General features: G+C 38.7%; 1 protein-coding gene across 9 annotated transcripts in view; it reads left to right on the forward strand.

The window, feature by feature from the left end:
* LOC118811922 (von Willebrand factor A domain-containing protein 5A-like) overlaps positions 1-14,481 on the forward strand; it is a 26,118-nt gene extending 11,637 nt beyond the window's left edge. For 2 of the 9 annotated variants that reach the window (XM_036576515.1, XM_036576516.1), the window contains exons 11-24: positions 404-518; positions 1,204-1,362; positions 1,573-1,679; positions 2,449-2,666; positions 3,051-3,107; positions 4,824-4,865; positions 6,174-6,206; positions 6,301-6,333; positions 8,661-8,690; positions 8,878-8,901; positions 9,678-9,707; positions 12,211-12,365; positions 13,754-13,877; positions 14,040-14,481. In XM_036576515.1, the coding sequence (XP_036432408.1) occupies positions 404-518; positions 1,204-1,362; positions 1,573-1,679; positions 2,449-2,666; positions 3,051-3,107; positions 4,824-4,865; positions 6,174-6,206; positions 6,301-6,333; positions 8,661-8,690; positions 8,878-8,901; positions 9,678-9,707; positions 12,211-12,365; positions 13,754-13,877; positions 14,040-14,119 (1,207 nt within the window). In that variant the 3' untranslated portion in view covers positions 14,120-14,481. The remainder of the gene's footprint in view (positions 1-403; positions 519-1,203; positions 1,363-1,572; positions 1,680-2,448; positions 2,667-3,050; positions 3,108-4,823; positions 4,866-6,173; positions 6,207-6,300; positions 6,334-8,660; positions 8,691-8,877; positions 8,902-9,677; positions 9,708-12,210; positions 12,366-13,753; positions 13,878-14,039) is intronic. The other 7 variants (XM_036576518.1, XM_036576517.1, XM_036576519.1 and 4 more) reach the window with 7 other exon arrangements.
* Positions 14,482-15,848: the final 1,367 nt, after the last annotated feature.

Raw genomic sequence — 15,848 nt, forward strand, 5'->3', positions numbered from 1 at the left:
GTATGCAGGGGGTGAGGGGTTTTGTCCAAGATGGCTAACAGCTTGTTGAGCGTCCTTTGTTCTGCCACAACCTCCAAAGAGTCCAGTTTGACTCCTACAACAGAGCCAGCCTTCCTTATAAAATGTATAACAAATTGAAAATGTGTAACAAATTTAAGGGGTTATTTTGATCAATACAAGGAGACCTTTGTACCTCCAGGCAATACAAGTGATTTTTTTCCCTACTTTGTGTGTACAGGGGAAGATTCATGAGAGATTTATAATACACTGACTCACAAGTACTCAAGTACTCACAACTGTGAACAGTACTAGTGAAAATAGTGAAAATCGTGTAGCACAGCTTTATAGAAATCAGTAATTTTACTGTCTTTATTAAATGACTGAGCTGGTGTTGTTTCAACAGGTGCTTCTCATTTGGGATTGGTGAAGGTGCGAGCACCGCCCTCATCACAGGAATGGCTCAGGAGGGATGTGGCCACGCCCAGTTTATCACAGGCACTGATCGCATGCAGCCCAAAGTAAATCTGGCTAAAACTAGCAGAAATTATAGTAATACATACTACAATATTGGGCCATGTTTTTTAAATAGCATGCAACACCTTAGGGAGAGGTTTATAAAGTATAAACATTATTATGTATTTTTATACATTTTTTTAATTTAAAGATTGTTATTTAAAATACGTATAGCCTAAAACTACTTTGAGCAATTGTGATTGGTAAAAATATACAACTAATAAAATAAAGAAATGTGCACACATTGAAATCAGTTGGCAAAATGCGCCACCACAAATGTTAAGTAGATACAGCCCCGAAAAACTATTAAATTATTAAAGTACTTTATCACCTAACTGACATGTATAGTGTTAGTTAGCTATGATTTCATTTGATTTAAAAAATAAAATATGCTCTAAAATTTGCATTTCCATTGAACAAACTCTATACTTATTCATGAATGTCCTGTATTATTTAGAGTAAACACTTATTTTCATTTTATTTATCTCACTTTTCACTTCAATAACAGTAAATGAAACAAGGTTCAGATCTTGGTGTCAGTTAAGCAGAAAAATATATTTATGAGCACTTTAAAGGTGCTATTCTTACTCTCTGCTGTCGGCTCTGCACAAACACATTCATCACTTTCCTTCAACATCTTTTACATTGTTTATTTACTCTTATTCACTCTCTTTCCTTCTCTCTTTCTAGGTAATGCAGTCTCTCCGCTATGCTCTACAGCCAGCTGTGGTTGATATTAGTGAAGAGTGGACAGTCCCAGTGGGCATGTCCGCCACCCGCCTTAGCCCACCCATTAACGCACTCTTCCAGGGTCAAAAGGCACTGATTTACGCTCAGCTGAAAGGAGAGGTGAGAGCATTAATCTGATATTTACAGGGAAACACGCTTCCACTATTTTACCCTTTTCCTTGAATCTAGTAGTCCATGAGCTTTACAGCTATTTAAATAGATTAGAAACATTCAGAAATGAATATTGGTGACACAGCGCTGCTTTCAGTTATGAGTCTTCTTATTTAGTGAGTGAACTGATGACACAGCCACACTTCTTTCTGTCTGTAGAGTCAGAGCTCAGACTCTGAGGGGACTGTAACAGTGAAGTACCGTCTAGCAGATCAAGAAGTCACCAACACACTCAGCTACTCCCTCAAGCCTGCTGAGAATACAGGGTAACATTCAGTTACATGTTCATTCTGTGATCTCCACTGTTTTCTCTGAGGAACAGTTACTTTTTCATTTCTTTCTCCTCTACTGATGTTATGACATCACAGTAAGAACAACTACAGCAGTCAAACTGAGCTGGATGAGTTTAACTGACTTCAACATAAAAGCATCGTAGTGTGTGTTGTGATGGGCACAGTGATGTAACAGCCCGGGTTAGGGCTGGGTCCTCTGAAAGGCCAGCAGTGTCCACCAGAGGGAGGCAGTGAGTTCCACCCTAGCCTTCAGGACAGTTTGCTGCAGCTGTGAGCAGCCTACTTAAGGGGAACCCTCGCAGCCTGCTGCTCAGTGGCGTGGGTTTGTGCCTCACAGTTTAGAGGAGATTAAGTTTGAATTAAAGTTTCGTTCTTGAAGTTAGTTTTTGCTCCTATTGTCAAGGTCTCTTTTCCTTTACTCTGAGCCCCAGGTGGTTTATTGTCATCCCCTTTTGAGGTTGTCAGATATTTTACATTCCCACTTGGTTTTCTCTCTTGCACTTGGGTCCTCTGCCCACTCTCAGCTGGTGCCTCGCATGTTGATGTCACTGCCACATTAAGAATGTTACACCATCCAATACCTTGGTGATCTTAAGGTGGTCCCTCTCCATTGATGGATGGGGTCAAAGGGGGTTGATAAATTATGCATAGCAACAGATGGACTGTAGTTGCTGTATGTTAACATTTATCTTCAGTTGGCTTCATCACCCTCACACAGCTTGTACACTGTCTGTTTGTTCAGACTGTCCATCCACAGACTGGCTGCCCGCTCTCTGATCCGCTCTCTGGAACAGGAGGAGCAGAATGAGGGAGCTGAGAAAGAGGCTTTAAAGGCCAGAGTGGTGGAGCTCAGTGTGCAGGCTGGAGTGAGCAGCTCACACACAGCCTTCATCGCCGTTCATAAGGGCAGTGGAGAGGCTGTGACAGGACCACTGCTGAGGAGGAGAGTTCCTGTACCAAGTCAGTGTTGCTTTATACAACACTTCTGCTGTCAGTGGGCCTCATTCACCAAGTTTTTTCTTAAATTTGTTCTTGAGAAAGGTTCCTAAGAAAAGATTTGTGAATATTCTTAAACCACAGTATTGTTTGCACGTTTGTTCTTGTTAGTGTGTGCAGATTCTGTTCTTAACTAAGAACAAACCCCAATAAGAAAACATTGGTGAAGGTCAGAATCCTCTTGAAAACTGTGTATTTTAAGAAGAAATTCCTATGTTATTCTTAAACGGTTGGTGAAGGAGGCCCATTGTGCTTTTGTTTTGAGCACAGACACATGGAAAATATTAATGTATTATTATATTATTATTTAGTGTATTTTGTGTCCTGTTTTCATGTGTTTCTGTTTAGGGTTTTTTGGCATGCGTGCACCAAAGGCAATGGCATGTTGTGCTGCTCCCCAAAGACGTAAGTTTCATAAAATGCTAATTTCAAAATATTTAATTTGTTATTAAACACAGTACTGCTCTTGTACTTCCCTCCTTCATTAGTCTCTCACACAAGTCTTTATTTTCTTATATTTGCCAGTGCAGTGCAGGATAAGTTAAGTAATCTTGTTAACCCGTACCAAACTACACACTTCACATTGTAATTTGAAGCACAGGGGGATCACAAATCCATCTCCAACTGTACATATTGTTTCATGTGACTACAGTGAGCATGTGAATCAGTGTACATCCACAAGAGGGTGTCTGTATTGTTCAAACAATGAATTTAAAGACGTTCCTGTCTTCTTATGATATAACATAAGCACCATCCTCCTATAAACGTCTGGGAGTCTTGTTAAAACTCATATGACTGTGGAAGGGAGAAGCACATTAAAAGTTATTGGCCTACAGCTGAGCAGTGCTTTCTGCAGCTCATTGGCTATTAGCAGCAAGCTCTCTGCTGTCTGCTATGCTGTGCAGAGGCTAAATATGTCAATGAATAATGAGAAAAGTGTGTTTGATCAGGGCCGAGTTTCACAACAACATCTTAGAGTTAAGATCATCTTAACTAGTAAAGTGTTCAGTCTGAAGCTCGCTTTGCCATTTAAGAATTGTCTCTTTGCTAATATTTTTCAGGACACCCAGCCCAGATCAGTCTTCATTTAATGTTGATGAGCCTTTTATTTCATTTTAACTCATTCAAAATTATCACATTTAAATGCATTAAAAATGATTTGTAACGTACGATATCACAATTATTTTGGAATTACCAACATAAATGCCTGAATGTACAGCATTGTAATAAACTACTGTGACACGTCAACAGAATCCAAACGCTTGCGGAGAAAAAAATGAGCTAAAGTTGTTTTAATAGAGTTAGGCAAAGGCTTAGTCAAAAAACAGGCGTGGGTCAAATCCAAAAGACAGGCAAAACACAACGATGATAATATCAGCGTGTGGACAAACACCAAGGGGCTGGGCAAAAAGGCAGAGTCAAGTAAACGAAGCAAAGGTCAAAACCAGAGATCAAAACGACACGCAAAAGTACAAAAAGGGGATAGGCAAAAGGCAGAGTCAGGTAAACGAAGCAAAGGTCAAATAAACGGCAAACTATAGATCATATGAAAACGCTCAGCAAGTTCGAAATGAAACAATACACTGAATCGCACTGAACCTCACTAAAGCCCGGGCTTATAAACTATACTGCCTAGATCATAAGACACAGGTGTAAACAGTGGGGAGCGCGAGCGCTGATAGGAACGTGATAGTCCGTCCGGAGTCATGTGATTCCCTACGATATTGTGGGTAATGGAGTTCGTTAAGGTTTCCGAGTCAGAAGGAAGTTGTTGAGTCACGTGATCTTCCTGAGGGTTTTGGGAAAATGAAGTCCATAGCGTTTCGTGACGCTGGTGAATGCGTGACAACTACACAGTCAACTTTTACATCATTTTTCAGTTAAATGTTTTTATTTTTAATTTATTCCTTTAACTATTGTGTGTTTATGTTTGTTCACTTTACCTTGAGTTTTCATTTAGTTCTGGCCTGCTTTTCACTCTGAGAACATGAGGTTAAAAATTTGAAACATATCATTGTATATTTAATATATGAGCACATGGGCATTTTTATAACTATAACTAATATTTTAAACATTTTTGGTTACAAAAGTAAAACTGTGCTACTGATGCATTACTCCCAGTGTGCTTAAAGAGTCGACGTAAACGGACAGCTCAACCATCCGGTAGGTATAATTAACAGTCGTAACAACTAATTAGAAACAAATAAGTTGTGCAGTGTGATCAACTCTGCTTGTAACAAATGCATGAACAAGTTGTTGGTGTTTACATGCGGGATAACACAGAGCTCAGATTCTGAGATAACATCCAGGTTTCATACTTCAGGTTTGGCAGATGAAGCAAAAAACTCTAGCTTCTCATAAAGTATCTGTAGCAAGGCCTGTGCTGTCTTTGGTTCAGGGAGGATGCTGGAGGCAGGAGAAACATCTGCAGCAGCCATTTCAAACTTTTTCATGCCAAACAAACATAAAACGGCTCAAAACCAAGGCTGACCACTTTTCAGTGGCTTCAAAATGAGACTTTACAGTCCTTTTCCCAAAACCAAACTTTTTAGCTTGTCAGTTTTTCAGGCTGCTGCTTGTCCTTTCTGCTGGGTCTCGTGGGAGAATTGATATCATGTTTGCTGATGACATTATCCAGAGGTAACATGTATAAAGAGATAAAGCCCTAAGATTGGACCTGGTGGGACACAGATACAGGCTGTGCTGTATCTGAGGCTGTGGTGTGTGTAGCTGCTTAGCCTGATGTCTTTTGTCCAAGGCTGTTTTGTGGAGACATGTCCAAGCCACGTTTGTTTCTCTGTCTGAAACCTAACGCTTTGACCTAAAATGTACAGCATAACATAGGTAGCTTATTGTACAGGCATGGTATCTACGTGTTCCACGCATGGTATCCAGCCTCCCTGAGTGCACTAAACCAACGCAGCTCCACAGTCGTTTTTCTATAATTCCATCTATGTTAGGAACAAAAATGTGGAATCAGTGGAGAATAACACATCACCCAGCATGTTTAAAGGTTTTATTATGTTTGTGTCTTGGAATAGTTTGCATGAAATAAATCAATATATGACATTTTTTAAAAGCTGTGGTACACAGTTTTTACAGCCACTGGGGGGCTGTTACCATGGTAACTTCAATAAACATCACTGGGCACAGGCCTGAATATAGGGCTGTACCATTTGAAAGTTTTCATTATTTTTAGTTAAGGTTTGAGGACTGTTGGAGTAGAAATGTTCACATACATTGAACATGGAAACTTGCCGATTTTCTGTGTTTAAAACATTATTATCTTCTAATACTTACAAAAATATGACTGTATAGAAGATTAGTATTAGTATTTAATTTTGTAAATATACATTACTTTTTTATTATGCACACACTTTAAAATACTAAAAATATATTTTCTTTATTATTTCTTTATTCTTTATTAATAATTTTTAATATCTTTTCTTTATTATTTCTGTTTTACCAAAGGTGGTCCTGTACCAATGATGGCCATGGGTAAATGTGTGTAACTTATTTTGCTTTGATGTAAAATAGTATGTGCTAATCTTGTTGGTATTACTTACTTACTTCTTTTTCTATTTTTATCTTCCCAAAGGTGGACCACCAATGATGGGCAGAGCATGTAAATGTCTCTCTCTCACTCTCTCTCTCTCTCTCTCTCTCTCTCTCTCTCTCTTTCTCTGTCTCTCTCTCTATATATATATAAATCTGTAAAAGATTAGATAAGTCACTGTCTCTAGGTCAATGTCAAGCTGCTGATAATGTGTTGCACTTTCAGTGCATACAGATTTGACAGGTTTGACTGTTCTTTTATTTTATGTGTATATTTTCTGCCCAGAAGTTTGATAATAGGCTTGTAGTTTACATTAAAGATGAATACATAATCATTTTTATTATTTAATGCCACCACATAGTGACAGTCATTAATCTGCATGTTGTGAACGGCAGAGTGGTGGTTTAAATGAAATGCTGACACTGCTGTTTTAAACTCATTAATTCACACCTCTCTTAGCTGAAATGGGGTTTTACAGTCAGCAGGGGCTGTTACTGCTGTAACTCGGATAACTGTCACTGAGTGCAGGCCTAAAAATAGATTCTCCATTTGAAGGATTTCATTATTTTTAGTTAAGGTTTGAATACTTTTGGAGTAGAAATGTTCACATACACTGAACATGCCAACTTTCCATCTTTATGCATATGAAGCATTATTGCTTACTTATGCTTATGAACATATGATTACTCTTACAGTATCTCACAAAAGTGAGTACACCCTTCACATTTCTGCAAATATTTTATTATATCTTTTCATGGGACAACACTATAGAAATGAAACTTGGATATAACTTAAAGTCGTCAGTGTACAGCTTGTATAGCAGTATTGATTTACTGTCCTCTGAAAATAACTCAACACACAGCCATTAATGTCTAAATAGCTGGCAACACAAGTGAGTACACCTCACAGTGAACAAGTCCAAATTGTGCTCAAAGTGTTAATATTTTGTGTGACCACTGTTATTATCTAGCACTGCCTTAATCCTCTTGGGCATGGAATTCACCAGAGCTGCACAGGTTGCTACTGGAATCCTCTTCCACTCCTGCATGATGACATCACAGAGCTGGTGGATGTTAGACACCTTGCATTCCTCCACCTTCCGCTTGAGGATGCCCCACAGGTGCTCAATTGGGTTTAGGTCTGGAGACATACTTTGCCAGTACATCACCTTCACCTTCAGCTTCCTCAGCAAGGCAGTTGTCATCTTGGAGGTGTGTTTGGGGTCGTTATCGTGTTGGAAAATGCAGTTTCCAAAGGGAGGGGATCATGCTCTGCTTCAGAATGTCACAGTACATGTTGAAATTCATGTTTCCCTCAATGAACTGCAGCTCCCCAGTGTCGGCAGCACTCATGCAGCCCCAGACCATGATGCTACCACCACCATGCTTGACTGTAGGCAAGAGACAGTTGTCTTGGTACTCCTCACCAGGGCGCCGCTACACATGCTGGACACCATCTGAGCCAAACAAGTTTATCTTGGTCTCATCAGACCACAGGACACGGTTCCAGTAATCCATGTTCTTGGACTGCTTGTCTTCAGCAAACTGTTTGCAGGCTTTCTTGTGCGTCGGCTTCTGAAGAGGCTTCCTTCTGGGACAACGGCCATGCAGACCGAGTTGATGCATTGTGCAGCGTATGGTCTGAGCACTGACAGGCTGACCTCCCACTTCTTCAGCCTCTGCAGCAATGCTGGCAGCACTCATGCATCTATTTTTTGAAGCCAACCTCTGGATATGATGCTGAACACGTGGATTCAACTTCTTTGTTCGACCCTGGCGAGGCCTGTTTTTTGCCACCATGCTACAGCTCAGTTTCAGGGTGTTAGCAATCTTCTTATAGCCTAGGCCATCTTTGTGGAGAGCAACAATTCTATTTCTCACATCCTCAGAGAGTTCTTGAGGTGCCAACATGAGGTGCCATGTTGAATATCCAGTGGCCAGTATGAGCGAATTGTGCCCAAAACACCAAATTTAACAGCCCTGCTCCCCATTCACACCGGGAACCTTGTAACTCTAACGAGTCACATGACACCAGGGAGGGACAACGACACAATTGGGCACAATTTGGACATGTTCACTGTGAGGTGTACTCACTTGTGTTGCCAGCTATTTAGACATTAATGGCTGTGTGTTGAGTTATTTTCAGAGGACAGTAAATCAATACTGCTATACAAGCTGTACACTGACTACTTTAAGTTATATCCAAGTTTCATTTCTATAGTGTTGTCCCATGAAAAGATATAATAAAATATTTGCAGAAATGTGAAGGGTGTACTCACTTTTGTGAGATACTGTATATAAGCAAGTAAGATTAACTTTAGATTTATTACTCTTGCATTTGTTTCTTATTATGTATGCATTTTTGAAAAATATTTTCATTTTCTGTTTTGTTTCTTTCCAAAGGTGGTGCTCCACCAATGTTGGCCGACATGGGTAAATGAATACTACTTACTTTGCTATGACTTTAAGTACTAATTTGGTATTAATAGTAATTAGTAATACAAGATTGGTAGTAATTACTTACAGATGTGCATAAATACTTATATATTACTTTATTATGTATACATTTGTGTGTGTGTTTATATAACAATTTCTTTTTTCTGTTTTTATCTTCCCAAAGCTGTTCCTGCAATGCCCCTGATGGGTAAATGAATATTACTTATTTTTCTTTGATGTGAAGTGGAGTACTACTAATACTCATACAAGATTGGTATTACTTATTTATTAATGTTTGAAAACATATTTATTATGTATACACTAGTTTGTTATTACATATACATTTTTAAAAAGAAATTTCTGTGAATTAGAGCATCTACCAAAAACATAAATATAATGTTTACAGACATAAATGTGTATTCAGTACACGCACCATCGCAGTGCTCTGTGAAAACCTGCACATTATTAAAAGTAGCTAGTGACGCTGCTGCTTCAGTGCTGGGTGGGCGAGCGGTGCTGATTTAATAAAAAACCTGTATAAGAACGAGAGAGCTGAGGTGACTTGATCTACAGATGCAATAAAAACTGGTGGTGCTACCTTCCTCACGTTAGGTAAATTACACAGTGCACTGTATGGGGTGACCACAGGGTTCTATGTGGCGATTGTGTTTGTCAGTATAATTAGTTTAGACAGCTTAACGTCAGTGATATTACTGTTCAAACACTGAAGTGATTAAATATTGTCATGTTGACTGGCTTACACAGGAATACAGTAAAACTTCTCACATCAAACTGTACAGCACACAGAATAAATATTAATTCTCTTACAAAGATAGCAGCCCAGCCATACAGTGACAGACGAAAATAGACATATGCCTGTAAATGACAAGATAGTATTACTTACTTATAAATGTTTGTAAACATATTTATTACTCATACATTACTTTGTAATAACAGTTTTTCTTTTTTTTATGTTTCTATAAGGTGGTTCTAATATAATGATGGCCGACATAGGTAAATATATATAACTTATTTTGTTTTGACTTTAAGTGGAGGAAAGTTGTCAGTTTCAATATTTGATTCTGGTAAATGGTTAGTTGTTTTCTGTTTATACACACTGCACACTTACTGATATGTACTGATGAAATAAGGACCCAACTGACAAATTTAAACATGCTACGTTCCATTTGCACCTCTATGTGATGTCCAGTCTGTTTTAGCACCAAGCTGATGCTGTTGTACGTCCATTTTCTAATGCTCTGTTGAATCTGAAATGGCCTTCATTTGAGATTTAGTCTTGATTTGATGCTACTTAAGGCAGATCTAACTAAAACAGACATTTAAAGTGTTTGAAGACTTTGAAGTAACATTCTCTACTTTTATACTTTGCAATTTTACAATATAGTAATTACGTTAATTCAACTCCTGTGGTATTGAATAAAGGAGCTGTTTAGCCTGTTAGCTAGCTGATCAACCTGGTTCTAGTTCACAAAATAAATTGTCAGTCCTTCAGTTTAAACAAACTTACTCAGTGCCGCCTCTGATAAGTGACATAAGTGGCTGCTTTGGGCCCGACGGCCACCAGGAGGCCCCTTAATAACTTGTGGATAATTACTGTACTATTATCTTGTCTTGTGGATGGTGGAGCATGTGCCCCTTTGCCCCTTAATGACTAATAATTTAACACAAGTGGATTTAATTTTAATAAAGGCATCATTAATGATTCCTGCATGTTTAACTGCCCCTGTCCGCTCTCATGTCCTGCCTCATTTTCTTGGTCCTCTAATCATTGCTTAGCGACCATTTCTATTCACCATTCGCTCAGTATGATAATTCTCATGCAAAAAGCCTGAGACGGATTTTGAAACCCCTGGATTTTTAGCTGATATGCTAAAAAATGAGTCTTTGCTGAACCATCCAAATTTGAAAAGGTTATTAACGTAACGTGTTGGCTATTACAACACTGGCTGTGCAGTTAAATTAAATACTTGAAGTAAATTAGCTGATCAAGCTCACACTTAGTACACCAGCAGCGCTGATGGCCTTATTAACATTGAGAACACAGTTTTTTATGGGATTTTTATGTTTTGCCGTTGTTCATTTTGGAAATGCATTTCTTTTACTTAACCCATGTGTTTGCTGTGTTTGTTAGCTTATTTGTTACGTTTTATTGGCTGCCTGCTGCCACGAGAATCATGATTAAGCTGTCAGAAAAAAAATACCTTTTTAGCACCCCAAAAGGCTAAAGCCAGCCCTGTTCTTATTTCATCAGTACAGTCGGTGGTCCATGTGAGCAGCATCACAGTCAAAGAATATTCCATTAACAGCTCAAGGTTTTTGTGACACAGTAATACAGAATTCTACTGTTTTGAGACTGTCACAGTTGTGCATGTTGTCAGCCAATAAGATTTTAGGAACAGTTCCATCCGTTCATTCAGTTTGAAATTAATTTAATCGAATTACAACCCTGTTTCCAAATAAGTTGGGATGATGTGCAAAATGTAAATAAAAACAGAATGCAATGATGTACAAATCATTTAAACCCTATATTTTAATGAAAATAGTACAAAAAAACAAATAAATTTTCTAAATTCTTTTTGGAAATCATGGATGCCACACCCTCTGGGCTAAAGACCATCTGGCTTGTTATCAGCACACAGTTCTAACGCCAGCATCCATGATTAAATGAGGGTGCATTAGTGCACATGGCATTGGATGACTTGAACATCTGTAAAGGCATCATCAATGCTGAATGATATATACAGATTTTGGAGCAACATATGCTGCCATCCGGTCTTTTACAGGGAAGAGCTTGTTTAGTTCAACAAGACAACCAAACCACATTCTGCACATACTACAACAGCATGGCTCCATAGTATAAGAGTCTGGGTGCTAAACTGACCTGCCTTTGGTCCAGACCTGTCACCACTGATAACATTCGTTGCATAATGAAATGAAAAATTTGACCCTGAACTGTTGAGCAGCTGAAATCTTATATTCAGCAAAAATGAGAAAACATTTCACTTTCAAATTTACAGCTGTTGGTCTTTTTAGTTTCCAAACGCTTACAGAGTGTTATTAAGAAGAGGTGAAGAAACACAGTAGTAAACATGCCTCTGTCTCAACTTTTCTCAAATGTGTTGCTGGCATCAAATTGAAAATGAGCTGATATTTTTAAAAACTTCTCAGTTTAACATTTGATATGTCTTTTTACTGCTTTTAAATAAATATAGAGTTTGAATGATTTGCACATCATTGCATTCTTTTTTATTTACCTTTTTGTTTACCTTACACAGTGTCTCAATTTAATTTTTGGGTAATTTTTGTTAAATATTTATACGATTTGTATTTCAGATCAAAAGATGACCATGATACCAAAGCACAGAATTACAGCTTATATTTCTGGTGATGTTTTTTAAAATAATCCATACAGGAAAAAAGGGTCATTTGTTGTGCTTATTATTTTGTGGTTAGTTCTTAGACATACAGTAAAATATGTGTGCATGTGCCTCTGTAGAAGAGGACTCTGTAGGCCCTGTGGAAGCTGTTAAAGACCCCCTGCTGCAGCTCGTCTCCCTCCAGAAGGCTTCAGGCTGCTGGGAAATGGACGGTGCACTGGTGGAGGTGTTTGGGAAAACGGAGGAAGAGGTGGTCAAGCAGACCCCCGCACAGGTGAGTGATGTATTGAATGTAAGGTGTTTGTCAGTAATACAGACTGTATGATGATCTTGTGATCTACTGCTGGAGTTTGATAGAGAAATTTACATCAAATACAGACAACAAATAGGTTGTACTTGTATGTAACTGTATGTGTCCACTTTTCAGTTTAGTAGTGAGCTCTGGGCATAACAGTGGTGCAGTCTGGGCAACATGGTGAAGTCTGTCTTGTGAGACTGAGCCAGATGACTTGCTGGCTTGTGTTTACGACTGATGCACATTCTGAAAATGATAAAAGTCTCCATTTTAAACATAAAATCAGCCTTATTAACAATGTCCATACAGACTCCCAAAAATGGAGTAATAATATGGCTATTCTAACGTTACCTCCTCTGTCATTCTCAGACTTTTTAGCTGGTGTGTTTAAGTGCCTGTTATTGAAGCCTGTTTCTTCCACTTTGAAACTTGGTTTATTTAACACAGTCAGTGCCATATTTCACTCAGCTGCTGGCATATTTAACCAGAGATGATTCATATGATCTTTGTTTTGTCTCAGTTACTGCCAAAATTAACTCTGCGTTGGACAGGATACTTCCTATTTGACTACAGCTGAGTCTGAATAGTTGAAAGAACCTTCCTTTCTTGTCCTTTTCTTTCCTTGATTTAGCTGTAATCTTTCATCTGGTAGTCATGTAGATCCACATACTAGTCAAGCTCTGCAACTGAACTAAGGCTGTAAGCTACAGATCTGGAAAAATCAAGGAAAGCAGATAGGAATGTTAGAACCAGTCTAGGTGACTAACCCTGCCACAATGGTGGATCACCCATAAAGCAATACATGATGACATCACATTCCCAAGCCTCTTTTGCCAGATTAGAACCTGCTGAAGACTGGTTTATTTGATTTATGCTGGTCTAATGCTGGTCTGGTGCTGGTTTAAGTTGATTACTCAGTATGGTCATACTTTTTGACCAGCATCCAGAACACAACATATTCTGTTTTTTCTAGCAGGGTAAGGGAAAAAGACCATTAAAATATTACTTGTGGTTATTATAGTGGTTCCAGCTGTCTCTTTAGCAGGTGGAAATGAACTAGAACTAGAAGCATAAGTTGAGTCGATTCAAGTTGACTGGGAAAATCAGTTTAAGCTTTCTGTTTTTCCAATATTTTGGTTTACTAACTCTCAGGATTGGTACAAAATCCTGTTGTACCACAGCAGCGCTGCCTTCTTTATCCACCTGGATATAAGTTCTTTGCTGTTGTCATGTAACACTGAGTTGTCCTACGTTTTTTATAAAGGACAAGCTTAGACAAGCTTCTTAAACAGTTCTAAGTACTTGGTATTTATATGTATGTATGGGTGATGTATTATGTTGTATGTTGTGTGTGGTGTTGTGTTCAGGTGGAGAAGGGGGTCTGGGCTACAATTCTGGCTCTGATCTGGTTACACGGGTTTAAGATGGACGCTCAAGTTGAGTGGCAGTTTGTGGCCATGAAAGCAGTGACATGGATCCGCAACCAGAAAGGTAAACTTTCCATTCTCACCAGAAATCACTGATCAGAACCCCAAACAGTTACTCTTAACACAACAAACATTGTTCTAAGGTCCATTATTAGGCCTGTTTTACTGCAGTGATGATGATGATGATGATGATGATGATGATGATTTGTGTATGTGTGTGTTTCAGTGGTCAGTCTTTCTGAGAGTGTTCGTGTGGGTAATGATCTGCTGGGCTGCCAGGTTAAAGAAGAGGATCTTGGACTCTGAAGTCTTCATACATTCTTTCTCTAAAGCTGCTGTGTCTAATGCAGACTTCAGAAATCCTATAGCCTACGCCTCATTTACTAATGTTCACACTACCCCTGGTGTTTATTTTGATTTTAGCAAAATTATCCAGTTTTACATTAGCATTTCTGTAGGTTTTTATTACCCTTGCGTGTTTGAATCATTATGCTAAAGGGCCTGTTTGTTTCATCTCTGACTGATCTGTGCCTTCTTGTCTTTGAACAACTTAGATTTAAAGATGTATCATATGGAGCTGTTACGTGTAACTACTGGAGCAAACTGTAGAAGTCATTTTAATAAATATGCAACCTTCACTTCCACAAATAAAATTCTGTGCTGCTGAAGTTTGTGTTTGTCTTTTTAATGAAACAGGTTTTACTTACTTTTATAAATCATAGCTAAATGTCGTCCTAAACAGGCTATAATTTCATTAACATTCTGAAAGACCAAGCAAGTTAAAAAAGTAAGACAACTTTTTGAATTAGTTGGAATTAGTTGATTTAAGAGTTATAATCCAAAAGAATGGAAATACTGACCTACATAAATGAAAGAGATACTAAAGTTTGTCCTGCTAATGTTTGAGTGTTTTTACTTGCCCCACTTAATTTTTTCGGTTAATTTCTAGGGTCATTTTTAAGTTTTTCTTAGTAAATATGGTTGTTATTGCTGTTGTTGATGGTTGTTATCATTTTTCTGATGGATCCAACTGAATAAATGATAAATTTATCTTGGAAGGTAATAAAAAAATAGAAATGGTATGTGGTATGGAATGGTATCTTTGACCAGGTTATTTGGTCAAACAGGTTATATAAATAATATACATATTAGTGAGCTAACAGGAATGAGGGCTGACGCTGATGGTCAGGAGCAAGAAGATGCGCCACTTAGTTTGGGTAACAACAATTGAGAGGTGGGCATAGAGAATGCCAGGTTGAGTTTCAGAGGTGTGGTGATAATGAAGACACCAGATGTCAGACTGCACTGTGAGCACAGCTATCTACCTCAGACTGCACTGTGAGCACAGCTGTCTACCTCAGACTGCATGGTGAGCACAGCTATCTAGACTGCAATGTAACCATGCCACTAGTCAAACCTCTGAGTGAGTGTCCAGGAGTTTTACAGGACTGAGGTGACTCTCTTACAATTGCCGGTTTTAAGTGATTTGTAATCAATTATCAAAAACGTCCCCATGGTGAAATAAATGATTCTAAATGATGTAAACGTGTCCAGCAGAGGGCGCAGATCTGCATCTTTGCCCCTAAGTGTGCTCAGAGGAACTCTTACTTTAAAATCCCTCTCTTCACATGGCTGTGAGTAGCTTCACATCCAGAGAGCCCAGGACTGAGAGTGGACTCTACTGCCTGTTTAAACTCTGTGCTCTGTGGAAGAGGAGAGGGGGCGGCGGGGATTGTTTTCAAGTGAATCGCTGGCAGAGATACATAGGAGGGAGAGGAGGGTTTATGGGAAACAGGCTTTCAGCTCCAGATGAAATCCAGTCTGGTGTGTTTTAGAACAGGCGCTGTTCTGGACAGGAGCTCTTATTTAAATAGACCAAACACCGTATAAAGAACACAAGCAGACTAACCAGAACACAAAGTCACACAGGAAAAGAACTCCTGATGACAGAATGGAAGCATTAAGGGGGCTTTTCAGTGATAACCCACACGGAAAGTGCGCACATGTAAAATATATGAAATAATAATAAAAAAAA

This window comes from Colossoma macropomum, unplaced genomic scaffold (genome assembly GCF_904425465.1).
Source record: "Colossoma macropomum unplaced genomic scaffold, Colossoma_macropomum, whole genome shotgun sequence".
Lineage (NCBI taxonomy): Eukaryota > Metazoa > Chordata > Actinopteri > Characiformes > Serrasalmidae > Colossoma > Colossoma macropomum.